Consider the following 27,417-nt stretch of genomic DNA (forward strand, 5'->3'; position numbering starts at 1 on the left):
GCTCATGGGTGGCAAGTGCAATTAGTCCTCAATCCACTGAGTAAACGGGGCTATATGTTTCTCTTTCCAGTGCTGGAATATCAGTCTCTTGGGCACAGAGAATCCATTTACATGGTTCAGTTTGCCCCATTTCAAATGCTTGGTATGTAATTCAAAAGAATATCATTATCTGAAAATTTTAGCTTTCGTCACACAATCATATTTATACAGTCTACTACTTTTCCCCAAAACTTCGTTAAGTAAAGGACATTATATAAAATGTATCCTTAATACATTCCCAGCAAAATGCTGTCCTGATACCATACCATGCCTGTACCTTAATGGCCTGCCCGAAGCAGCCCTTGCCCAACACCTCGCCATGAATGAGATCCGAAGGACGGAAGATGCGATGAAGACGGGAGACAACACGCAGTGATTCTGAGCGGCCAATATCTTTCCTCTGGGAGGAGGGGGAGCCCAGAGAGCTGGAACAAGGTGACTTGTCAATGCTACAGCTCCTCCTGTGCAGAAGAAGGGAAAGGTTCTTCTCAGGTGTACATCAGGCATGCTCTTCTCACAAAAGACCAATTTCCAGGTGCCCCCAGATCATTTTTTTCTCGGTTCAGAGAGAAACTGGAGGACTTTCATCTTGAGCAACTTCCCGTTTGCCCTTAATTCCACCTTAATTAGGACACAGCTTGCAATTTACCCTCACCTCATTTGGATTGGTAAAACATTACAAAATGGCCCCTTTCAAAGGAGTAGAACCTGTGCGTCTGTTAAGGATGGGCAACCAGATATTTTGCTCCTGTTGTTGTTCAGGAACCTTATTCCTGATGTTCTGCTGCTCAATGGCTTTCAACAAGGCACACACCTCTTGGGCTCACAGGCTCCTCCGTTTCCTCCAGCATGGAATCACTTACCTTATCAGAGATGGTATTCAGCCGGTTCGGACTGGTTCAGGCAAACCAGTAGCAGTGATCTGCAGGTGGGGATGCCCACCTGCCCTGGCTCTATGCTGCTCTATTTAGCCACATTTTCGAAGCTGCACACATGTGTGCAAGCCGCGTATCTGAGCAAAGCACATGTGCGGAAGGTGCGCGCGCTCACTAAGCGAGCGTGCGCATTGGTGGAGAACTGGTGGTAAACTTCTGTGAAACTCACCTCTGTACCTTATCTAAATAAATCAGTTTGCTGCATAGGCCGAATCATAATAAATTGCAGGGTCCAATCTGGATTGGTCACCAGAACCAGAAATTTAGTCTTCTGAGTTTTGAGACTCATGCTGGAGCCCATTCCTCAGGGAACTTCTCTCTCACCTGGAATGTGCGTGAGAGAAAGTGTGTCTCACATTCTGGAGAGAGAGAAGTTCCCTGAGGATGGGCTCCAGCATGAGTTTGAAAGCTTGGAAGACTAAATCTCTGGTCCACCTGACTGACCCAGATTGGATCCTGCAACATTATCCTGGGACATGTATATTCGCCTTCATTCACACAAAGACAAAGACAAACTGGTTACCACCAATAATAAGTTCTAGAGACAAGCCAGTTGACTTCTTTTCAATTGCCAGAATTAAATTTACATCAATTCATTAAATTGAGCTAGAATGATTTCAAGATAAACACTTCTACCACAGGTATTTAACAGAGGTTCATGGGAGTCTCCCAAATTCAATACTCAGTTGGGAGGCAAAGACAAAATGGCCATGCTTCTACGCCAGGCATGGGGTAGTGTTATGGAACGGGTTGCAATAAAAGTAAGAATGAAATGGCATCTTTAAAAAAGAACTCCAATATTTTGATAGTTACAAAGGTTCCTCTCCTTGCCTTAAGGGGAACACCGGTTACAACTGCACACCAACACAGAGTAACCACATTTGATAAAGCGACAGAACTCTTGAGATCAATGGAGTCCTTGGTGCTCTTTGAGCTCAGTTGCAGTCATTTCCTTACCCAACTAGGAAACAAGTCTAGTGACACTGACTGATTGAGTAATGAAATGGGTGCAAGCAAACAGCCAACTCAGAGAGCACCAAGGACTACACAATTCAATCCTGAGCTTATATATCAGGGGTGTCAAACTCAAGGCCCAAGGGCCGGATCTGGCCCACAGGGTGCTTAGATCTGGCCCACGGGGCTGCCCTAGAAACAGCAAAGGATCAGCTCCCAGTGATTCTGCCCACAAAAACAGGCTCCCAATAAGCTCCATTTTCAGCCGTGCCGACCTCCTGCTGCCTTCTGCCAGAAAAAACAGAACAGGGGAGGGCCACAAGTCCGTCCCCCCGCCCGAGTTGCATTTTCACTGACAGAGGGTGACAAGAGGCCGACATGGCTGAAAACGAAGCTTGGGTCACCACAGACACCCCCGATATGAGTGACATCAAGCTGGCCATGCCCACCCTGGCCCCCGAGATCAAACACAACCCTGATGCGGTCCTCAATAAAATCGAGTTTGACACCCTTGTTATATATTCTCTTTTACTCTCGAGATCTACTGACCTCTGCTAGGATATAACTAATTCAAAAATTTTAAATATCTTTACTCAAGTTTTCACTTTACTCAAAACACCTTTACTCAAGAATTCTAGAAAATGCAAGCACGCAAAGGAGCCTACAAGGGGGAACCTGACATACTTTGGAAAAACACATTTCCTAGGGTGTGTTGCTGACGAACAGATGGAATTGTAAATTATTAAGCAGGGAGGGACAGTGTATGAATAATACACTTATCCAGTTGCCTTAGCAGTTGCATCAGAAATACACTGAATTCAGTTAATCTTGGTAGGTTTTTTGTGTGGCATAAAGTGTTATATACCCCCAGTCCATTTAATTCCTTTCAGTCTGGTATATTGCATTAGCCTAGAAAATAAGTTAATACAGTAAATATATAAAGGGCAATGTGTAAATAAAACCAGCATGAGATTGGAAAATAGAAATGGAAGTTGGCCAAGGAGGCACCATCTTTGTTTTTGCCAGGGATTCTGCTCATAGTGGCTCCTTTTTTGCCTGCCTCTACATTTATAATTTCAAGGCCGCCTTCCTCAACCTTGTAGGCTGCCAACCTGGCTGGGGATTTTGTGGACTCTACGTTCCTTCCCAACACAATCTTCAAGGCACTAGGTTAGGGAAGAGTGCACTACCCTGTTTCTCTGAAAATAAGACCTCCCTGGATAATAAGGCCAATCGGGATTTTGAGCACATGCGCTAAAATAAGCCCTCTCCCAAAAATAAGCCTTCCCTGGAAATATTGCAACACAGCAGCAGCCACGAGGTGACCACGCTCGCCGCCTCCTGCACCTCAAAAATAATAAGAATTCCCCGAAAATAAGGCCAAGTGCATATTTCAGGGGTCAAAAGAAAATAAGACCCTGTCTTATTTTGGGGGAAACACGCAGGGGTGAGTTCCTACCTGCGTTGGTACTGATTTGCTTTGCGCACGTCAGACATGTGCTGCGCATGCATGCACAGTTCCCTGCAAATTATTCTGCGCATGCGCAAAGACCATGAAAAATTAAGAAAAAACATGCCGGCAATGGCAGCGGAGACCAGGGAGCTGATTCGGGGGGGTGGCCAGCCTGCCGATTCTGCAACCCAGGCCAAATTACCGCCACCGGTTTGCTCGAACTGGTGCAAACCGGTAGAAACCCACCTCTGGAAACACGGTAGCTATTTTCTAGTTGCATTTCTATAGCATGAGAGCAAAAATGTTCCCTCCAGAGGAGGGAAGGGGAGTCTACTCCAGAAAGCCACCTTCTACTCAATCCTTACATGACAGTGCGCTGGCGAATGGCTGAAGGGTCTGGGCAAGGTGTGTGACTGGGCGAATGGAGGGGACTGCGCAGTTCTGAAAGAGGGCTGCTTTCAATGATCTCATGAGGATCGTGTTCAATGGTCAGCTGCAGTAGGCGACTGGTCTCTTGGATCAGAAGATCGATCTATGGAGATAGAGAAGGCAGGCTGAGAAGAGAGGCAATGCATCCTGACAGGCACGGGGCCACATTGTGGAGAGGATGATTGAGTCAGTACTAACAAAAAATATCACCTCATCCAGCGGGACGTGACGGATTGGTGTGCCATTGATTTCCAGAATGCGGTCACCGACATGGATGGAATTCTTCATATCGGGGCTTATGCAGTCTGGGTCTAATCTGAGAATACAGAAGGGGGCAGCAAAGGAGACAAGTTACTTTGTTCTGGTATCTATCTCCCAAACTAAGTCTCAGGAAAGTGATAGTATGCTCTGAAAACTAGAGGAGAGTGATCAAAGCACTTAGATTCCATCACCCTCCTCTTACAATCAATCAACATGGTATAGACCCACATTCTTCAGCCAGATGTCCTCCAGATGTGTTGGGACTGCAACTCCTACGTTTAAGACTTCTAGGCATTGCAGTCAACACATATAGAAAAGGAGTTGTGAAATGAACAGAACTTATTAAACAGTTCCACCTCCAGAATAAAAACAGGTTTTTACTTTGTCAGTTGCCCTTCTTTTCTGAATTCCATACTGAAATTCTCATGATATTCTGCAGATAGTTCGAGTCTATCAGATATCACCACATGTTCCCTGAAAATATACAATTATCTGACACCGAGAGTCGTAGACAATTGTGTTTGACAAATAATTGAGTGGTTCCTTATTTCGCAGTTATTTCCATGTAACACTCTTGAGATGTTCATGGTATTGGATAGACAGCTTGCAAACGTATGCTTTGAATTATAAACTGATTGGTAACATACAATGATAATGGATATTTGATATCTGTCAATTTAGGACAATTCTTATTTAAAGCCTACCCCAAACCAAAAATATATGCCAACAAGACTCAGAATAGGTAGATGCAAAAAAGAAATGCCTCAGATGTCAAAATGTTAAAAATCTACATTTGTAATACCTTACTATTGTAAATATCATTCAGAACACTCCAGAGAAGCTTGCTGGCTGAGGAATTCTGGGAGTTGAAGTCCACGAGACTTAAAGCGGCCAAGGTTGGAGACCCCTGCTCCAGAGGCCTGATATGGAAGGCTACAATTTCTGAAGAACATTTCCTAATGGCTGGCAGTCTATACTCACTCACGAACGCGCACAGTATGTGGGTGCTCAGAACCTCCATGTTTGTCAATGGAGACGGAAAGTCCCCGCTTGCTTTCGGAACATGCTGGAATAGACACCAGGGTGACAGTGTGTGGAATCCGGGTGCCAGGAGATTCTGGAAGCAGCTGATCCATCACAGGTGTAACCACCGTCTGGTAATAACAGTGCCCGCTGCAGCATGGAAGAAAAGGTACCACAAACTAGGACATCCATTTCCAAACCTCAGGATGAAAGAGCCCAAGGCTACCACCAGAAACTGACAGAAGAATGTTTTAAAAGCTTGCTGGGAAACACCAATATGTCTTCTCTGAAGGAGGTAACCCTCCAGAAACAGAAAAGAAAGAAGATGAATAAGAATAATCATTCTTTTTTTCCCTATTTTTCTGCATACTTTTTATTCTTTTTTTTATTATCCCTTCTTTCTGAGCTTAGTTTGTTTATAATTATTACTACCTGATAACCCAGTGTTGCCAGGTATTTATTTATCCTTACCCTGCATTAGACAGGAAAAGAAATGAATTATATCTATAGTGTCAAATCAATCTCCCTTACCATCAGGAGCCCCCTTGTTTTTTTATTATTATTTGTTTGTTTTTAAGAGCCCCCTTGTGGAGTACTGTAAGGCACAACACGCTGTATCTTAACAGAACTTGAATCCAAAATGCACACTATCACTGTCAAAAGTAATGTGATTTGACACTGTAGATATAATTCATTCCTTTTCATTTTAGCGGCCCAGGCATTCCAGAGTTATGCTGGAACACACCCACACACCCACACTAAGGAGTCTTAGGGGCATCTTACCCCCACAGTATTTTTTCCAGATAGTAAGTCATGTATGAACCATGTTTGGTTGAAATTGATGTATGATGTATGTATGTATGTATGTATGTATGTATGTATGTATGTATTAGAATTTTCAAACTGAGCAAATTGAGGCCAATCTCCCCACCACCACCACCCTATTGATGTGTGCCCAATCTAATTTACAGGGCCTTTGTTGTGAATTTAAAATTAGGGATCCCAATGAGCTGATTCAGATCCCAATGAGCTGATTCAGGCAAATTCCCACTCACCAGTAAAGCTTGGATCGTTCCACTAGTGCGTAAGTGTCTCCATCGCCAATAAACACCTGGCAGTTCAGGCAGCTGAAGCATTCAGGGTGATATTTTTGTTCCCCAGCCACCTGGAACAGAAACAGATAGACATGACCCCCTGTCTCCCTTCCAGTACACACTTCTCAATCATCATTTTGCGGGTGGTCCTTCTCACTATCCAGCAGTATCATAGAGCTCCTGTTCAAAGGAAGAGAGGCAGGAAGCCAAAGATTTTTCAGTCCTGAAACTCAACATGAGCAGGCTCAGGCAGTGAAGTTCTCATCCAGGCACTTCACGCTGCCAGAGAAAGAGATTTGAGGAAATCATTGGGAGGAGGATGAAAGGATCACATCTCAAACAAAAAAGACCTCCAGGCTCACGTGAGAGGAGAAGAAACAGGAGAGAAGAGGCAGATTGGCAATCATCCCTGAATGAAATAATATTTGGGTAATTCATTAATTAGTAAAACATTCAGTTTGCACAAATTAAACTAGCCCAAAAATGGACAGGGGATTGGACTAGAAGACCTCCAAGGTCCCTTCCAGCCCTAGGATTCTTTGAACAGATTTAACTGGTTACTGATTAATCCATTTTGAGTTCATATTTCACATTGATTTATTTATTAACTATTTTAACGCAACATAGACTTCTGAAGACTCCCGGTGGTTTATAGAATAAAAATAATTTAAAAAATAAAATAAAATCTGCCCTGTGCAACCAAAATCCAGCATCCTTCTTCAAACTATTTAAAGTGTTCAGTCTTCTGGAAAATGGCTAGGGAAAGTACCAAACAAACCTCAGGAGGAAAAGTGTTGCAAAGTACATGCTATAAGCAGCAACGAGTTCTCCCTCCTTCTCTCTGTCCTCTTGCTTCTTTTTGGGAGTGGGGCTTTTAACAACCCTCTTTAGGCTGAACGAATCAGAGGAGTCAGTTCTGTTTGGTGTATGTGATCCTTCAAGATATTCTGGTGGCAAACCATGAAGATGTTATAGGTTACAATCAGCAGTTTGAATTGTCCCTGGAAGCCAATGCAGAGTTCAGAGCACCACTGGGCTCTGGCAAAAGCTCTGATGCTGGAAAAAGGTGGAAGGAAAGAGAAGAGGGCAACCAGCTACCAGGTGGCTAGACTCAATTATGGCATTGATGGTGGACGTTGGGAAGATCTGAAGGACAAGGTTAAATAGGTAAAGGTTCCCCTGCACCTGCTTGCTAGTTGTTTCCAGCTCTAGGGAACGGTGCTGATCTCTGTTTCAAAGCCGAGGAGCCAGCGCTGTCCGAAGACGTGGCCGGCATGACTAAATGCCGAAGATGCACGGAGCGCTGTTACCTTCCCATCAAGATGGACCCTCTTTTTCTACTTGCATTTTTTTACATGCTTTTGAACTGCTAGGTTGGCAGAAGCTGGGACAACTAACAGGAGTTCATTACGTGGCACTAGGGATTCAAACCACTGAACTGCCAACCTTCTGATCAAAAAGCTCAGCGTCTTAGCCACTGAGCTATCTTAGGACAAGATTAAAGGTAAAGGTAAAGGTTCCCCTCGCACATATGTGCTAGTCATTCCTGACTCTAGGGGGCGGTGCTCATGTCCGTTTCAAAGCCGAAGAGCCAGCGCTGTCCGAAGACGTCTCCGTGGTCATGTGGCCGGCATGATTAAAAGAACTAGGTTAGGGACCGATTATTATGGAGAAAATCTATGTGGTCCCTAAGAGTCGACGCCAACTTGATGACACATAAGCAGTCAATAAACTAAATAAATGTGTGTATGTGATGATGGTGTCAGGCATCACTCCTGATGTACCAGTTTTAAGTCAAGATTATCCATACTCCAGGCTCCTTCCTCAGTACTCAGAGCTTTGGTGTGATTAGAATTCTGCCTGAAGTCACTTTTTCTGCAGGAGTCTCTTACACTTTTACAAGTGTCCATTTACTGTCTCATGATATTGGCAACTGTTTTGCTCCTGTGTAGGTCACCACGTGCTGCTTGCAACTGCATCTCCAAACTTTCTTGGGTAATAGCTTTGCATTTCACGATGGAGCAACAGCTCCGCTGCCTTGGACTCCAGACTGCCCTTCCCCCCCCCTCTCTAATGCTTTCTTAATTTTTTTTCTATAGAAGTCTCAAGGCATCCCTAAGATCAGGCTCTTAAACTGCATTGGACTTATTGCCTTCTTCCTCTCCAACTTGGGCTGCTCTGATTCCAGCTTCCGAACTTATAAATCTTCAGATACAATAGTGAGGCATTTGAGAAAGATAGCTCTATTTCAGTCTTGCTGAACTGAATCTCTCTCTCTCTCTCTCTCTCTCTCTCTCTCTCTCTCTCTCCCTCCCTCCCTCCCTCCCTCCGTGTGTGTGTGTGTGTGTGTGTGTGTGTGTGAGAGAGAGAGAGAGAGAGAGAGAGTTGAGTAGCTGCTATATATTTAATCTACTTATCCAACTGATTGCGGCAGGCGCTCTTTAACACTTTAGATCAGCAATGTTTAACTTTCTGAGCTTTTGGCAGTCCAAACAGCTGTGCCTGGTGAAACCTAAGCAGGATCTTTAGATTCCTCCAGATCTTTCATGAAATAAGATCTATACTGTGTTTAAAACTACCATTGTACTTTCCATATTGTATTTCCTCAGGATTTGCTTCATCTTTCCTCATTATCCACAGGCAAAATTACTACTGCCCCATAATTCATTCTGCCATATTTAGATCTATAACCATACACTCCAAATGCTAAATGCCACGGTTTGGGTTCACAATTAATGTCACATTGTGGATTTCCTTCCCTGCCTTTTGTAAAAGGCCTTCTGCCAGCTTCTCCAGATTTTCCATTAGTTCATTCCACAGCTGTTGTTTTCTGTGTTAACTCAGAAACATTCAATCTCTTCCTCATTTCTGCAGACACCTCTGACCAGAGGACACCCCCACAATACGCTCATCCTGGGATTGACCAACAATTCAGTTTCCCTTTTAGGTTGGTGGTTTCCCAGAGGTCTCATGACAATCCCTTTCAAAATGTAAAGAAAAGGGTTTCCTCACTTTGCCATAGAAACAATTTGATTCTTGGTTGTACAACCCTCTCTAGATTCTATCTAAAGGTCTGTTATATTCTCATCAACTCACAGCAGACCTCAAAAGGAGAGAGCGCACATTCATATCGAACAAAAAGGCCCTGGTACTAATTTGAGGGGTTGTTTGTTTGCTTTCTGACCAAGTAATTACTTCCCTTTTGGACATTCCTTTAAAATATGAATCAACAATTATTTCAAGCAGTGGCCACAAACATGTGATTTTTGCATGGTCGGAAATGCTAAAAATAAATATGTGTACGTGTGTGTACACACACACATATATAATTAGATACATACACACACAGTATACACACACACACACACACACACACACACACACACACACACAAAGGAGAGCCTGTGGCTTAGTGGCTATCACATCTGCCTAATATGTAATACAGCCCAGGTTCAAATCCCAGTAAGGGTATGGCTAGTTGATGAGAGCTAAATAGCTTGAAATAGATCTATACTAGTCTCCCTTTATTTATTTATCAGCACAAATACAACACACACACACACACACTGTATATATATACTGTATATATGTTGCATTTGTGCTGATAAAGAAATAAAGGGAGACTAGTATTGATCTATTTCAAGCTATTTAGCTCTCATCATACCCTTCTGGGATTCAAACTTGGGCTGCTTGCATATTAGGCAGTTGTATTAACCTCTAAGCCACAAGTTCTCCTCACTTTAGCAGCTGAACCAGGGGGGAGATTAAGTGTTTTTTCTTCTTCTGTCAGATCACCTGGTCTACCCAAATATGGGGGGGGGGAGCATGCTGCTTCCCTTTATAGGCATCTAATTAAAAATGGCCAAATTATCATGCCAATTTGGCCTTCTGCTGGGATTTCAGCCATTTTAATGTATTATTTTAAAGTATATTATTATTTAAAATATATTATTTTAAATAATAAATTATTATTTATTATTTATGTTATCATAATAACTACCACCACTGCTACTGCTATTGTGTGTATTATGGATATCATTATCACCATCATTAGTTTAGAGGTTTAGTGGGTTGCTATGGCACTTATGTGTGATACCAAGATCCAATTTAAACCAATTTAAAGTTCTCAAGTTTCTGCCTTTTGTGTACTACAAGTATGAACTAGATTGGAGCATTGCTTTAACCTATAAAAAGAAAACAACTCAGCAATATTTACCTTTGTGCATTTTGCTGAAAAATTAGGTCACCGGAGTACATTTTTCTTTATTTTTTATTACATTATAAATAACTCAAGACAGTGAACATACCTAATATTCCTTTCCTTTCCTATTTTACTCACAATGATAATCCTGTAAAGTGCCAATTTTTCATGCCTAAGGCAGGACTAAAACTCACCATCTCCTGGTTTCTGAGCCAGCATCTTAACCCGAGTCCCTTCGGGGAGAGGGAGCGGTTTATAAATGTAATAAATAAATAAATAAACCATCACACAAAGTGGTTCTTTCCAGAAAGAGAGTAAGTCAAATGGACTTTACATTTATAATATCTGGGTTTGGACTCTGATGCTTCCTTTCCTATATTGCTCTTATGAAAACGAATATTTTCTAAAGCAACTGTTGTTTCCTTTGGACGTGCTAACTTGTCCATGACCCATAATGCTTTGTGAGAAGGAGAGGTGGTTTGGCAATCAAACTTGAGTGTAACTGACAATACTGTTTTGTAGTAAGGACAGAGTTAACTAACAAATGCAGGCTAAGAAAGACAACCAGGAAACCATAGTGAAAGTATGTAGAGACAATGCCTTGATCTTATTAAAAACAATGAGAACAAAGCTTGATTAAAAACAGCAGTGCTAGCTGGTGCTGGGAACTGCTGGTGGGGAACAGGGCTTAATGGTTTCCTCTGTGCCATTTTCCCAGGTTCTCACCTGCAAAGATGCTTTAGGCTCTGGAGAGGGGAAATGGGGCATATCCTGTTCACCATCATCTTCCCCCTACATGGCTTTGTTGGTTATGACGTTGGTGCCAAGGATAGTCTACTTTCCCTCCCAATTCACATCTCTTTTCTCCATTGCTACGTTTAAGTAACAAAATACCAAATAAAAGGATTTAAGGAGATCTATGCTCAGGCAGTAGCCTCTCATTCAATTTTTGTCTCCTTCCCTCTGTAAACATTGGTTGCTCCATATCTATTCCTCCTCCTCCCTCCTCCTCCTCCCTCCTCCTCCTCTTTTGTTATGTCCTCTTCTCTCTTTCCCCCCACTAGTACAAGGACCTTTAGATTCTTGGGGGGTAGCTGCCCCTATCTCCTTCACAATAGCCATAGCATTTCTGAAGTAGCAGCATCTAGAAAGTAAAAATGGTTCATGATTTGGTTACATGTAGTTCGGAATCCAGTTGCAAAGGTGTATTACTGGCTCACTATCAATGGCCACAGCCAGAGGAAAAATATGCCAGACAGCCCTTGAGATCAGAGAGGTACAATCAGGCATACCACCTCCTTAACAATCCATATCCCTTTAAAGGTGAGCTCTGAATTGTCTGACAAAAGGACAACATTATTAAATGCAGGGAACAATAATCACCGGAATTGTATTACATGCAGTCAGTGTTACATTTTCCATGTAAATTAAATAATATCATGCTGAGTTTTGAACCATAGCCCTAGTTACTTCTTTTTTCTGTCCCACTTGCTTTTTGGATTGTGATCACTTGCATTGTCCCCTCCGCCCCCCAAACCCCAAGTTACATCGTCCAGTGATGCTTGCCGTGGATGTCCTCTCTTACCATGACAAGCCCTTTGGTGATCTGCTCCGAGCAGCCATGGCACAGTTCCCCAAAGTGGGCCCAGTAATCCTTTTTGCAGTAGAGACGACCATCCTTCTCGTAGTACTGATGGGAAAGCAAAGCCCCACATTCGCAGCACCTGCAGGGACAATAAGGAAATAGGTTTTCAGCCTGGGGACTTTTAATGGAAAGCTACTGTGTGAAGAGCTTCCAAAACCAGAGCTTGAAGGAGGAATAGTACTCCCACAGGTTCCAGAGGGGTTGTGTTTGCCCAGCATGCTTAATTTAGACTCTACTAATTTAGTCAGACCAAAGGACTCTTGGATTCGGTAGGACACGCTTGTTAGGTTAAGAGCCACCGATTTGGGAAAAAGAGAAACCTTGTTCAGTTCCTCCTTATTGCCTTTTTCATGTGTAACACAGCATCTGAAGTCCTGCATTGTCTTACTCCAGTGGCCATCTCTCGAATGCTTCTACAGAGATCAATGAGTGCATCTTGGACTATTTAGAATAGGATAGGATAGGATAGGATAGGGAGGGTAGGATAGGATAGGATAGACTAGACTAGACTAGAATAGAATAGACTAGACTAGAATAGAATAACAGAGTTGGAAGGGACCTTGGAGACCTTCTAGTCCAACCCCCTGCCTAGGCAGGAAACCTTACACCACTCCAGACAAATCCAACATCTTCTTTAAAACTTCTGGAGGCAAGTTGTTCCACCAATTAATTGTTCTGTCAGGAAATTTCTCCTCAGTTCTAAGTTGCTTCTCTCCTTGATTCTTTTCCACCCATTGCTTCTTGTTCTACCCTCAGGTGCTTTGAAGAATAATTTGACTCCCTCTTCTTTATGGCAGCCCCTGAACATTAACCAATTAATGCTTGGATTCTAAGATATTTTTAAAAACTGGAATACCATTTTTTCCCCACCACTATCTATTTCTACAATATTGTGTTTCTTTGGAAGACCAGTGAGCAGTACAGAAAGACGAGTCTATGAGTGTGAGTCAAGAAATGTGTGATAATACAATACAATAGTAGAGTTGGAAGGGACCTTGGAGGTCTTCTAGTCCAACCCCTTGCCTAGGCAGGAAACCCTATACCGTTTCAGACAAATGGCTATCCAACATCTTCTTAAAAACATCCAGTGTTGGGGCAATCACAACTTCTGGAAGCAAGCTGTTCCACTGATTAATTGTTCTGGCTAAACCATTTGACCATACTTCCCTAGGCAAGAGGCAGTGTGAATTTAGCCATCTTTTTATTCTTGATGAATGTGTCAAGCCGGCCTCTCTCAGCAACCAAGAAAGAAACCACTTAACTCCATTTTACAGAATTAAGAGTACTTTTACTCGTTATGAAAAGATAGCAGCTAAGCAAAGCAAGATCTGAGGCAAAAGTGCGCAAAATCATACATATCAATATGTGACCAAACCCCCTCCCCCTGGTAGCCCTCATCCCAGTGTCCAATCTGCAAATCCCTTAGGTGTCATGTGAGTTCCATCTTCAAGGAGCATCATCAGGTTGGTATGCAGGACGGTTGGCCTTGACCGACACCAAGCACTAATCTCCAGCATGCGCAGTAGACAGTGAGACCAAAACTCTCTTTTTACAATCTCTCCTGTACTTAAACTTCCCCTCCCAAATACCAGCCCCCCCTCCCCGTTTCAATGGCAGCCGAAAGCAAATAGCGAAACAGAGGCTGACAGAGCATATGGAACAATGACAAATTCCTTGTGTGTCCAATCAGACTTGGCCAATAAAGAATTCTATTCTATTCTATTCTATTCTATTCTATTCTATTCTATTCTACTCGATTCTATTTGATTCAATTTGATACAATCATTAAACCCAATCTTTCCTTTTGTGGATTGCTATACCTCTGTTTTCTTGGATCTTTTAATAATCCAGCTGGGCCACCCAGAGAGGGCTGTATACTAGTACAATCCTGATCAAATTAAGAAGTATTGTAATGCTACATGTATGCGGCCCTGGTACAATGTAGGTATTTATCTAGGATGGAGATATTTTCTTAGTTGACACTTCCTTTCAGCTGAGTGAAAGGAATCCATGGCAATAAGAGAAAAAAAGGAACTTTATTCGCCTCTGAATCTTTTTTCGAAAGTGACCTGTCAATGCCCCTATGAAGCAGAGGACATGACGGCAGATTTGAGACTGACAATCAAAAGTATTTCTTCACTCATTACTATGACTAATTCAAGGGACTAGATGTCTTTGTATGAGATTTGGAGAAATTAATTGAGATCAACCCAACGTAAGTTCTGGTGGACAAGAAGAACCTCAATTTCTAGAAAAAAGTATATAAAAGCTGGGATATTCAGAAGTAACCTCTATTTCCGTGGTGGGTTCCTACTGGTTAGGACTGATTCGGCCAAACCAGTAGTAATTTGGCGACCTGGGTCACAGGAACCAGCAGCGACCCAGGCCTGCCACGCACCTGAACCAGTTCGCCTATGGCACTGCCATCTTGTTTTTTGCTTCTGTGTATGCACAGAGCAATTTTTATTGCACTGCGCATGCATGCACAGTGCGCATCAAGCATGCTCGGCCGGTGCAGCCGTGAGCGAACTGGAGTAGCAACTGCCGGAACCCACCCCTGCTTTATTTCCATCCTTTTTCTGAGTATTTTACATGGGGGGGGGGGGCAGATAGGTGTAGCTGCTGGGGATTTCTCCCAAAGACAAGAGAAATGACACAGGAGATTCACTTCCTATTTAGATCTGGTCTGTTGCAAAATCTCTGTTTTTCTTCTCATACAACATGATGCACTGTAAAGATATTGTCTGGAAATGTTATTTGCTGGGCAAAGTCTGTTGTTTGGACACAACCATTTTGTTCCAAATGGATTTTGTTTATTACCATGATTTATAATAAACGTCAAGCATAGCATCTGGCCATTCCTTGGAAAATGAAGTCCACAAATGAAAAGTGGCACCGAGCTAAACACTCTCAGTGAACTGACAGATGTTGTAGCTGACGAATGAACTGCCTTTTAGAATCTGCAGCTAATCAATTACATTCAAATTGATCTTGCTAAACTGCAAGATATGACAAGTATCCTTCTAGCAATGCCAATAGTGTCAGATAATATGAAACGTATGAAATGACTGACCAGATGCAAAGTGGCTTCTGAAAATATGCAAGAACTTAGCTCTCTTCCCACATTTTTTTGGAAATCCCTTTAGTTTCCTTGTTCTGCTAAACCAGGGCACCAATTAAAGAATATAATAGAATAACACGCTATTGTCACTTTAAATCAGGGGTGGGTTCCTGCAAGTTCTAACCTCTTCTATAGAAGAGGTTCCACAAATCTACCGTGCTGTTTAGAACCTGTTCCAACTCCCTCCCCCCGTCTGTCCGCACATCATCAAGATGAAGAGTGAGAGGAGGAATTCTGGGAGTTGAAGTCCACAAGTCTTAAAGTTGTCAAGTTTGAACATCCCTGGGTACTTTTTTTCTAAAGGGTTAGGGGTGCAAGGGTCTTGTAACTTGACAGCTTTAAGACTTGCGTGCTTCAAATGCCAGAGTTTCTGAGCCAATGTTTTGGTTGCTAAGCAAGAGCGTTGTTAAGTGAGTTTCATCACATTTTGCAAGTTGGCCACGCCCACCCAGTCACATGACTGCCAAGCCATTCCCACACGGTCACATGGCCAGCAAGCCACTCCTACAAAGCAGGCCACACCTACAGAAGAGATTCTAAAAAATTTTGAAACCCACCACTGCTTTAAATGTACACTAATCAGCATACATTAAAATGAAACTTCACTGCATTCAGTGTTCAAAAGATAACCATTATGCATATACCCAGAGACACACACTTATATATGACATAGAGAAACAGCACAGTCTAAAAGCTGTAGCAATTTATCCACAAAACCCAACCAATTATTACTTGTCCTTTGGCACACTGATAGGGAGGCAAAGTATGCAGTGGTACCTTGGTACTCAACTGCTTTGAGACTCATCAAATTTAGTACTCAATGCATTTTGCCGAGAAATGTTTGCCCCGGTACTCATCATTTGTTTGGTAAGCAAAGAGCAAACTAGAACTTGCCAGTTTTGGTTTGCCTCGTGACTTGCTACTTTTTCCACCGAAACAAAGAGGGACGAGTTAGTCATGTGGGAGGTCTTGCCATGTGCACATCCCCTTGCAGGCTTCTGTGGCCATTTTGTGCATCCCCCCCCAATCAGTACAGTAAAGTGAAGCTTTTTAAAATTGTATTTAACCTAAGTATTGATTAATTCTTAGGTTTATTTCTCATGTAAAGTAATGATATACAACCCCATCGTTTTACATATTGCCTTAAAATGTGTGTTGTCTTTGGTTTGGGAATGCATTACATTCATTTACATTATTACTTATGATGGGTAAAATGTGTTTGGTACTCATTGTGCCTCCCGGAACCAATTAAGAATGTATCACTGTACTTGCTTCTGAATTTCCAGGTGAAAAAAATCCTCTGCTTTTAGGCCATTTGAAGGCATCATCTCCTTGACTGTATTTCCCCCCAGCCCTTAACTTTAGGCTTAATTTAGAAATGGAGCTGGAAATAAGAGGAAAGGTCTCAAATATCTTTTGTGCTGCTGCTCTCAGCTCCGTCTCCTTTGTCCTTGAATTCTCTGTTTAAGCTCTGGAATCAAATGACAGACTCGAACCGCTCTCTTATCCCCCTGGCCCCCAATATTCCCTGCTTCCAACAGCAGATCCCAAGGAACCGAGAGGGTAGATCTGGGGCCTTATCAGTCAGTCCCCTTAATGTGGTTTGCTTCATTTTGGCTCAGCATAATGGAGGAAACCAGTGGCTGTGGCTTGCAGAGGCACGCATTATTTTTATCTTCAAAAGCCAGTGGCTTTTATTAAAAATAGTTTTAAGCATTAACAGAAGTCACAGTAATAACCAATGGTGTCATTGCTGGAAGGGTTGACAATGGTATTTCCTTCTGCCGCCCTCCCCCACCCCAAGTTTGAGAGGTGAACAAAATAGGTACATTGTGCCTTCAATTTGATTTAGCTTCCCCTGAAAAGTAGGCTGTTACATTACGGTTTACTCACTGAATTTTGATGATAGTGTCGAGGAGTCTCTATGGGTGGATTCACACAACTTATTTATTTAGAGTAAGCTGAACCCTTAAATCAGAGGTGTCCAAACTTGGGAACTTTAAGACTTGTGGACTTCAACTTCCAGAATTCCCCAGCCAGCATGGCTGGCTGGGGAATTCTGGGAATTGAAGTCCACAAGTCTTAAAGTTCCCAGGTTTGGACACCCCTGCCTTAAATGAACCAAATGGCTGGATTTGCCCAACACATTAAGTCACCAAAAGAATAACCAAGGTTAACATTAATCAAACCATCTCGTATGAATGCATCAATTGGGATTGCATTTGAACTGGTTAAGGGTATTATATGGATGTTGCCAGTTTGGGGGGGGGTTGGTGATGAAGTGCTCCATTACTGGAGGTTTTTTAAGGAGATTGGACAACCACTTGTCTGAAATGGTATGGGGTCTCCTGCTTGAGTTGGGGGTTGGACTCACGGGTTGGGTTGCTGCCGGCATTATTGATGGCTTGGCACACACAATTTTTTGCCCTGAACTGCTCACTCCTTTTTAAAATAATCCCATCATGGATCAGAATCAAAACTGGAGAAGAGATGAGAGGAATTTACAGCATCCAACTTTTATAGTCTTGCCCTTATTTTGTTTAGGTGAATAACCTACCAGAGCAAAAAATACTTACATTCAAATATCTAATGGGAATATATAAAGCTCCTTTCTCTTTGCTTCAATTTTTAATTCTTCTACGTTTCCATTCACCTGGCCTTCTGTTTTCTAACAACTAGGCTTATCTCATTCTGGAATGCAAATTCCATAGGATTAAACCAGAAATTCAGTAGGCTTTCAAGGGCTTTTGGAGGCTTGACCTCACTGACTCTTTCTAACCTGTCAGTATGTCATGAGAAAAAGGAGGTGAGAAGTGAAAAAAAATATTATCTAACCCCATCGGTATTTCATGAGAAAAAGGAGGTATGTCAGGGTTCCAAGTAATACCCCCATAGCAAACAGAACGCTGATAGTAAGAAGTGTAAAATATGTTGGGCCTATCTCAGGTTGATCATATATGTCACTTCCTTTTAACCAATTTCCCACTTAAGGCAGCAAAGTGATTCACCATCACTAGAAAGATTTAACAGTGTTTACAACAATAACAACAAACCCATTAACAGAGGTCACAGGTGAGTTTGTCACAGATACTTCAAGATCATCTAACAGTAGTAAGAGGTCCACCCTTTCTATGAAACATACAGGAGGTGGAACTAAGGGAATGGATTTTCTTGACATTCCTTGTAAAAAACTTTAAATAATTGAAATAAAATTTAAATTTAAAATCTAAATAACTAAATCAAGATCACATAAAGTGTTAATACCACTTTATAATGCCTTGGTAAGGCCACACTTGGAAGACTGCATCCAATTTTGGTTGCCACAATGTAAAAAAGATGTGGAGACTCTAGAAAGAGTGCAGAGAAGAGCAACAAAGATGATTAGGGGACTGGAGGCTAAAACGTATGAAGAACGGTTGCAGGAACTGGGTATGTCTAGTTTAATAGAAAGAAGGGCTAGGGGAGACATGATAGCAATGTTCCAATATCTCAGGGGTTGCCACAAAGAAGAGGGAGTCAAACTATTTTCCAAGGCACCTGAGGGTAGAACAAGAAGCAATGGGTGGAAACTAATCAAGGAGAGAAGCAACTTAGAACTGAGGAGAAACTTCCTGACAGTTAGAACAATTAATCAGTGGAACAGCTTGCCTCCAGAAGTTGTGAATGCCCCAACACTGGAAGTCTTTGAGAAGATGTTGGATAGCCATTTGTCTGAAACGGTATAGGGTTTCCTGCCTAGGCAGGGAGTTGGATTAGAAGGCCTCCAAGGTCCCTTCCAACTCTGCTATTCTATTCTAATTAAATGGGTTTTTAATTGCCAAGGGTTTCAATTTCATGTTTAATTGAAATAGGGAAGAAAATGGTAAGTGAGCACCTGTCTACCCTAGACGAGTTCAAATCACCAGGACCGGATGGATTACACCCCAGGGTTCTGAAGGAACTAGCAGACGAGATCTCAGAACCACTGAATTATATCTTTCAGAGATCCTGGAACACCGGGGAACTACCAGAGGACTGGAAAAGAGCTGATGTGGTTCCCATCTTCAAAAAAGGGAAAAAATTAGATCCAGGAAACTACAGACCTATCAGCCTGACCTCAATACCAGGAAAGATTCTGGAAAAAATAATCAAGCAACGAATTTGCGAACACCTAGAAGCAAACAAAGTAATAGCCAAAAGCCAACATGGATTTGTCAAAAACAGATCATGCCAGACTAATCTTATTGCATTCTTTGATAATGTGACAAAATTAGTGGACCAGAGGAATGCCGTCGATATAGTTTACATGGACTTCAGTAAGGCTTTTGATAAGGTAGACCATAACCTACTACTAGATAAAATAGAAGAATGTGGGTTAGACAGCATCACCACCAGATGGATTGGTAACTGGCTGACCAACCGCACTCAACGTGTAGTCCTCAATGGAACTGCATCTACATGGAGGGAAGTATGCAGTGGAGTACCCCAAGGCTCTGTTTTAGGCCCAGTACTCTTCAACATCTTCATCAACGATTTGGATGAGGGAATAAATGGGGAACTCATTAAATTTGCAGATGACACCAAGCTGGCAGGAATAGCCAATACTCCAGAAGATAGGCTTAAGATATAGAAGGATCTTGACAAACTTGAACATTGGGCACTATCTAATAAAATGAAATTCAATGGTGAAAAGAGTAAGGTTCTACATTTAGGCAACAAAAACGAAATGCACAGGTACAGTAGGTGGTACCTTGCTCAACAGTAGTAACTGTGAAAGGGATCTTGGAGTCCTAGTGGACAACCATTTAAATATGAGCCAGCAGTGTGCAGCAGCTGCCCAAAAAGCCAACACAGTCCTAGGCTGCATCAACAGAGGGATAGAATCAAGATCACGAGAAGTGTTAATACCACTTTATAATGCCTTGGTAAGGCCACACTTGGAATACTGCATTCAGTTCTGGTCGCCATGATGTAAAAAAGATGTGGAGACTCTAGAAAGAGTGCAGAGAAGAGCAACAAAGATGATTAGGGGACTGGAGACTAAAACATATGAAGAACGGTTGCAGGAACTGGGTATGTTTAGCTTAAGAGAAAAAAGGACTAGGGGAGACATGATAGCATTGTTCCAATATCTCAGGGGTTGCCACAAAGAAGAGGGAGTCAAACTATTCTCCAAGGCACCTGAGGGTAGAACAAGAAGCAATGGGAGGAAACTAATCAAGGAGAGAAGCAACTTAGAACTGAGGAGAAACTTCCTGACAGCTAGAACAATTAATCAGTGGAACAGCTTGCCTCCAGAAGTTGTGAATGCCCCAACACTGGAAGTCTTTAAGAAGATGTTGGATAGCTATTTGTCTGAAACGGTATAGGGTTTCCTGCCTAGGCAGGGGGTTGAACTAGAAGACCTCCAAGGTCCCTTCCAACGCTACTATTGTATTGTATTGTATTGTATTGTATTGTATTGTATTGTATTAATTGTTATTTTACTGGTAATCCTTGACTTATGACTGGTCACTTATTGACCATTCAAAGTTATAATGTACCCCCAAAAAGGGACATGACCTGGATTCAGAGTTCTCAGGACCAAGCTCCTCTACAGTTACATGCTTGCATTTTGGGTGCTCAGCAGCTGTCCTGGAATTACAGCTGTTTGTATTGTCCCACAGTCATGTGACTGGGATTTACGATGTTTTCACCAGAAGCTGACATTTGCTTCCAGTTTCCAGCAAAGAATGTTGGTTGCAGACAATGGGTTCACTTAATGAGTGCAGGTATATTGGCTAAACAACCATGATGTTTGCTTTACCACCACTGCAAAAAAAAAAGTCATAAAATCAATCATGGTCATGTGGATGACCCACTTAAGGACCTAGAATGATTTATAAGCACAATTCCGGGCTCAATTATGGTCGTAAAGCAAGGATTACCTTAGCAATTTTGGGTGTTATTAACTTCCTCAGAGGCATCCACAGGAGAGCAGTCGAAAAAGCCAAGGTGTTGACTGTCAACTGCAATTAAAGCTCGGCCCCTTTGTATGCATTTATGCATGCGTTCAGTTGCACAGTTGGGGCCATCTTTCTGGCTTTCTTTTACACCAGGGGTGTCCAAACTTGGGAACTTTAAGACTTGTGGACTTCAACTCCCAGAATTCCCCAGCCAATTCTGGGAGTTGAAGTCCACAAGTCTTAAAGTTCCCAAGTTTGGACACCCCTGTTTTACACCTATCCCCCCCTTTTCCCAACACCCCTCTTGTTTTATTTTGATCAAATATTTTCCACTGTAGCCTCTCAATTTTAAAACTAAGTTTAATGCTTTCACTGGAATAATCATTTCTATTTTCTTGCACTGGTTGCCATTGGATTTATTTTTTGAATTTAGGACGTCAGTGCGTTCATTTCATGCTTTTTATATTAATGTGCTCAAGTAACTTCTCCCCCCCCCCCGCCCCCGGGGCAGACTCAAAAGTTAGACCTGTTCCCTGAAAAGGATCTTCTTTTAGATCAGGGGGTCTCCAACCTTTCCAGCTTTGTGGCCTGGTGGGAGGGGGGATGATTCCGTGCACAAATGGAGCTGTGGGAGCATACTCACCCGCCTTGTTCTGACCTAGGCTTCCCCAAAAAGCACAAGGCAGAGTCCTGACAAAATCCCTTTTATTAAATGAATGTGAATTCCTCTCATTCACATTCAGCAAGGCCTGGCAAACAGTCTTGCAAAGGAATATTTATGACTAAATATTTTCCAAATGAGGTGCTGTGGAAGGAAAGACTGGGCACAGAGTCTCTGAGATTCACGGACAGATCTTCACGCTCCTGAAACGAATCTAACGACCGACTGAACGAATTGTTTCCTGCCCACTCCCCTTTTGCTCCTCTTTTATTTCCTACGGGAGGGGCCATTCACTGTCCACCTGTGGCTTTACTCCCAAGTATAACCTGATTTCTGACTTGTTCTTTTCTTTGGGCAGCTCTGCACAAGTGCACACTGGGAACAGGCTGTAGCTGTTCCTCTGCCTCACTGCTGTCTCACTCCATAGGCGCCTGATCACTGCCAGATGGCCTCGACCCTAGCTCTGCCTCTGATGCAGAGTCCTTGTCCGAGTCTTCCCCAGTCTCCAGGACTGGCCCATGCTCCTCTGCAACCTCCTCACTGTCTGACTCTGCTGCCAGCTCTGCTGGCCACTGGCAGGCCACAACACTGCCGCTTCCACAGCCCTTAAGTATCTGAATACATGCATCAATGCATACAAACGGGCCACAGCCTGGTACTGGTCGTGGGCTGGGTATTGGGGACCGCTGCTTTAGATGTTTCACAAAACATGTTTCTGGTGCTGCTGCACTGTGCCACATGAAGAGAGAGATGATGCCCTGCTGTTTCCAAAGATCTTCGGTGCATGTATTTCTTTTGAAGCAAATGTTTGCCTTCATGCTTTGTTTGACAATATTGAGGCATAATGCCTTGCTTGTCTATTTCTTTGCAGTGTTTCTCAACCTCAGCAGCTATAATAGACTATATGTGGACTTCAAGTCTCAGAGTTCCCCAGCAAGCTGGGGGCTCTAATGGTTTAAATCATAACTATTCTGCAAAAATGCCACTTGCAACGATCTTATTAAAAATGTAACAACTAAAAACAAAAAATCCTGAAAAGCAAGCTCCGGTTTTCAATAAAGGCATGCATCGTTATGAAATCTTAGACCATCATCTTCTGAACACAGGAAGGAAGTCCGTTTATAAGCTTAAATTCAAGATTCAATGAAAACGAAAATGTGCCAGACAAACACTAGGTGCCTCCAACCCACGGTTGGCAAATCCCAAGATTTAAAATGAAAGTTTCCTAGAAATCTCTAGAGGAAGAAGGGAGTCCTTCAAATTAGCCTCATCTGAGGGAGCAGCTGGCTGGGTTTGTGAACTCCCTCTATTGCTTTGTTTTTTTCCATTTCTAGGCACATCTCCCGGACCAGCCAGGATCCCCCTGGTCTCAGTCTGCTTCCCACATTTGCCGGCTGGACGATTAAAATAAAACCGTGGAAAAATAGCTTGCATGCTGCTGTGCAAAGGTACTTGCTGCTCTGCATTGAGTTGAAAGCCTGCTCCATTCTTTCTGCTGCCACAGACATGCATAGCTTCTAACAAATTTCTCCTCCCCTTCCTTCCTGCGCACACCAGGTAGCCAACTGCAATGACAGTCTCAAGGGACAAGGATTACCTTACGCCACAACGCTTGCAGCGACGAACAGCTGGAGGAATTGGATAGGGCCGGCCTAGAGAAAAGAAGGACCAGGGGTGACATGATAGCAGTATTCCGGTGTTTGAGATGTTGCCACAAAGAAGTGGAGGTGGGGGAGAGGTTCAACTTATTTTCCAAAGCACCACAGGACAAGAAACATTGGATGGAAACTAATCAAGGAGAGAAGCAACCTAGAATTAAGGAGAAACTTCCTAACAGTGAGGACAATTAACCAGTGGAACAGCTTTGCCTTCAGAAATCATGGGCACTCCATCACTGGAGTTTTTTAAGAAGAGGCTGGACAGGCACCTGTCTGAAATAGTACAGGGTCTCCTGCTTGAGCAGGGGGTTGGACTAGAAGACCTCCAAGGTCCCTTCCAGCTCTATTCTGATTGACTCTGGTTTTAACTGCATTTAACCCAAATGCAGAACCTGGGAAAGGGTCATCTAGTGGCCACCCAGGGAGTTGTGATTTGCCTAGAATATCTCTTGCTCAGGGACCGCTGTGCATTTTCCCAGCTAGGCCGGTCTCAGAAGCATTCTGCATGGTGTGAAAATGTATATTCTACACCTGTAAGGAATATTGACCTAAAATCTTGCTATTCAATTCAGACATTATTAGCTCAATCATTCCATTCTTTTCTTACAATCCAAAATGAGTTTACAGTGTTGTTTTGTGGCAAATTCAAGCTGGAAGCATTCCATTTACAGTGTAGCATAAATATAAATGAAGATGCTGGGTTTCAGAGAGAGAGAAAGAGAGATGAGATAATGAAAGGATGAGTGGACTGGCAAGAAATGGAACTGATTGACGAGGGTAAAAGAATATGAAGCTTAGGCGGTATATGTAGCTCCCTGTGATCACAACTCCATTAAGAAGGCTCCTAGGATGTTTCATACAAGGGAAGCACTCTGGGACAGGGGTCTCCAACCTTGGCAACTTTGTGGACTTCATTTCCCAGAGTTCCTCAGCCAGCTTTGCCGGGAGTTGAAGTCCATAAGTCTTAAAGTTGCCAAGGTTGGAGACTCCTGTTCTAGGATTTCTATGCATTAGCTTGTATCCTGGCTTGGATAAGTACCCAAACGTTTTAGGATTTAAGTAACTGTCCATGGAGTGATTACAGCATAGCCATTATAGTAGCCTGGAAATACCATCCCGAAATTATACCAGACGGAAGAGGAAAATAGGCAACCACAACAATAAAAGAGGAAAGGAAGAGAGGAAGAGGAGAGGAGAGGAGAAGAGAGGGAAGGAGAGGGAAAGAAGAAAGAGGAAAGGAGAGGAAGATTGGGAGGGATAGGAAGAGGAGGAGAGAGGGTCTGAAGGAGAAGAGGTAGAGAGGAGTAGGGGAGAGGGAGGGGAAGAAGGAAAGGGAAAGGAGAGGAGGAAAAAAGAAAGTAGAGAAGGGAGGGAGGGAGGGTGGGAGAAAAGGAAAGGAAAGCAAAACAAAATAGGCGAATGGGATGGCAAGCAAAGCAATCCCAAACAAATATTTTATTTTTTTATATGGAAAAATGAATGTTTAAAAGTGTTAAAATGTGGTAAGAATAACAACTATGAGAATGTATATTTGTAAATGTGTGTATGAGACTAAAAAATAAAAAAAAACTCTTTGCAAAAAATAAAGTAACAGTCCATGGAGTGATTTACAGCATAGCCATCACAGTAGCCTGGAAATCTGGGTTAGAGAGGATGATAACATGCAGTAACCTGCATTGAGGACTAAAAGGCAGTGTGCACGAAACCTATCCTGGCAAGTGTGCACTTTCAGATGTGTAGTAAGCCTCTCACAACCAATGCTATTTTCTTGATGAGGCTTTCTTAAGCAGCAGCAAAATGTCCCCCTCTAGCTCTGCGTCAGCAATAGGAAGAAAAACAAAAACCAAGACTGGAGTGTAGAAGACCTCCCCCTATATTATTAAACATTTTAGCACAGCCCAAAGCTTTGCAAAGCTGCTCATCCGCAGCCTGCTTTCATCTGTGACTCACCCCCCCTCCTTTCTTCCTGCCCACCCACCTTTCTGGAACCAGGCGGGGAATGCCAAGTAGCAATGACATCACTCAGGGGCCACCCCATTACATCACCCTTGCAGAACTTCCCAAACTCTAGAGAGAGAAGACGGCTAACCAATCCAGAAGCTTGCTAGTTTAACCCTTGCACAGCCGCTAGCCTCCCAAGCACGCTGCTGCTTCCCTTCGTATTTGGCAGGACTTACATTCTTTGTCGGCAAGGACAGTACGGTCTCTGGTGGAGCAATTAAAGACCTGGAAGGGGGAGGATTTGAAGAGAGAGAACTCCCTAACAGAGAAGAATCTATCCTGTGTGTTGGATGTGTTTCCACAACACTCTTAAGCGGTGAAACAAAGACTAGGAACGTGCATTTGCATACCACACGAAGAGGTATCAAAAGTGCTTTTTCAAAAGGCAACTGGACTGGGGTTTTTTTCTTCTTCTTCTTTTCCTTGAGGAAGAAGAAGTTTCGCTTTTCCTCCAAGAAGCTTTATCAGCTCTGGCAGGATGATGGGGGTGATGGAGGGATTGGTTCTGACAGGATGGGGGCAAGGTTTAGAAGAGCTTCAATGGGATTTATTTTCCCATTCACGTTTTCCCGTTGGCATTCATTCAATGGGGGGGGAAAGTTTGGAATGGCCTCAAGAGCTCTCAGGGAGAATGCTGCCTATTTACTGTATATATTACAGCTTTATTGTATATTTTAGTTATTACTGTAAGGAGGAGCCTTAGCACCCTGCATAGGCCCCCTTTGTCTGTTTATGTTTTTTATTGTTTGCGTCTTTTATCGTGAGAACCTCTGAAAATTGAGTTGTTGAAAGACCTGGCTAAGTGTGCTGCGTGAACACAGCCATGGGATAGATTACTGACACAGTTAGCCAATGTTTGTTTCCTAAGAGCCACAACCAAGCCCAGACGCAACTACTGCTACACAATCCTGACTAGTGCGCACGAGCAAGGAAGGAAATTGCAAGACCTCAAGGAAACAACACCAGCACTGCATCCTACCTGTTTAGTTCAATGCTTTCGCCCAGTATTCTGTTTCTAATGAAGGACCCTCAAATGTCTGTGAGAAATTGTGCTAATCGAAGGTTTATCTCTTGAAACTAAGAAACTCTTTCTACCCAACAGCCCTAGAAAAAGCCCACAAGTACAACTCAGACAACAGGCCCTCTTCAACTCCTCCTATTAAAAAATAAAATGCAATTTTTGAAGTGGCATTTGCTCTCCTAATTATCATGGCTATAACAGCAGTTCTACAGAACAATCCTGATTCCCAAATCCAAAGAACAGGGAAGGAAGACAAGACGCTTTTCCTACATTGCTCTTCAGCAACGAATACCATCACACAACTATCCCTGGAGTCCAGCTGCTGGCTCTGCCCTCTCCCACATTCATGCCCCCTGCTTCTCTGGGTGGCAGCCTCCCTACCCCCTCCTGGGAAAGAAAACCCAAGGTCAGAGCAAGAATAATATGCCAGCTCAAGGTTGACTCAGCCCTCCATCCTTCTGGGGTGGGTAAAATGAGAACCCAGATTCTTGGGGTAAATATGCTGACTCTGTAAACCGCTTAGAGAGGGCTGTTAAAGCACTGTGAAGCAGTATATAAGTCTAAGTGCTATTGTTAGTGCTATAATTACTGCAGCCTTAACTAGAATGAAGACAGAAAGCAATATTTAGATTTTTTTTGTATCCTGTAATAACTCAAGGTGATGAACATACCTAATAGCAATAGCACTTAGACTTATATACCACTCAACAGTGCTTTTAAAGCCTTCTAAGCGGTTTACAGAATCAGTCTATTGACCCCAACAATCTGGGTCCTCATTTTACCATATTCGGAAGGATGGAAGGCTGAGTCAAGCCTGAGCCTGCTGAGATTCGATCTGCCAAATTGCAGACAACCGGCAGCCCGCAGAAGTAGCCTGCAACACTCCATCCTAACCACTGCACCATTGTGGCTAATACTCCTTCCTCCTCCTATTTTCCCCACGACAATCCTGTGAGGCAGACTGGGCTGACAGAGAGTGACCAATCAAAAATCACTC

General features: G+C 42.9%; 1 protein-coding gene across 2 annotated transcripts in view; it reads right to left on the bottom strand.

Moving 5' to 3' along the window:
- Positions 1–27,417, bottom strand: part of LIMK1 (LIM domain kinase 1) — a 59,798-nt gene that overhangs the window by 23,401 nt on the left and 8,980 nt on the right. For both annotated transcript variants that reach the window (XM_081944007.1, XM_081944008.1), the window contains 6 exons: positions 11,975–12,113; positions 6,150–6,259; positions 5,053–5,244; positions 4,021–4,126; positions 3,747–3,913; positions 317–500 (listed from right to left, as the gene is read on the bottom strand). In XM_081944007.1, coding sequence (XP_081800133.1) covers positions 317–500; positions 3,747–3,913; positions 4,021–4,126; positions 5,053–5,244; positions 6,150–6,259; positions 11,975–12,113 — 898 coding nt within the window. The remainder of the gene's footprint in view (positions 1–316; positions 501–3,746; positions 3,914–4,020; positions 4,127–5,052; positions 5,245–6,149; positions 6,260–11,974; positions 12,114–27,417) is intronic.

Source organism: Natrix helvetica (assembly GCF_964273705.1).
Source record: "Natrix helvetica genome assembly, chromosome: 2".
NCBI lineage: Eukaryota > Metazoa > Chordata > Lepidosauria > Squamata > Natricidae > Natrix > Natrix helvetica.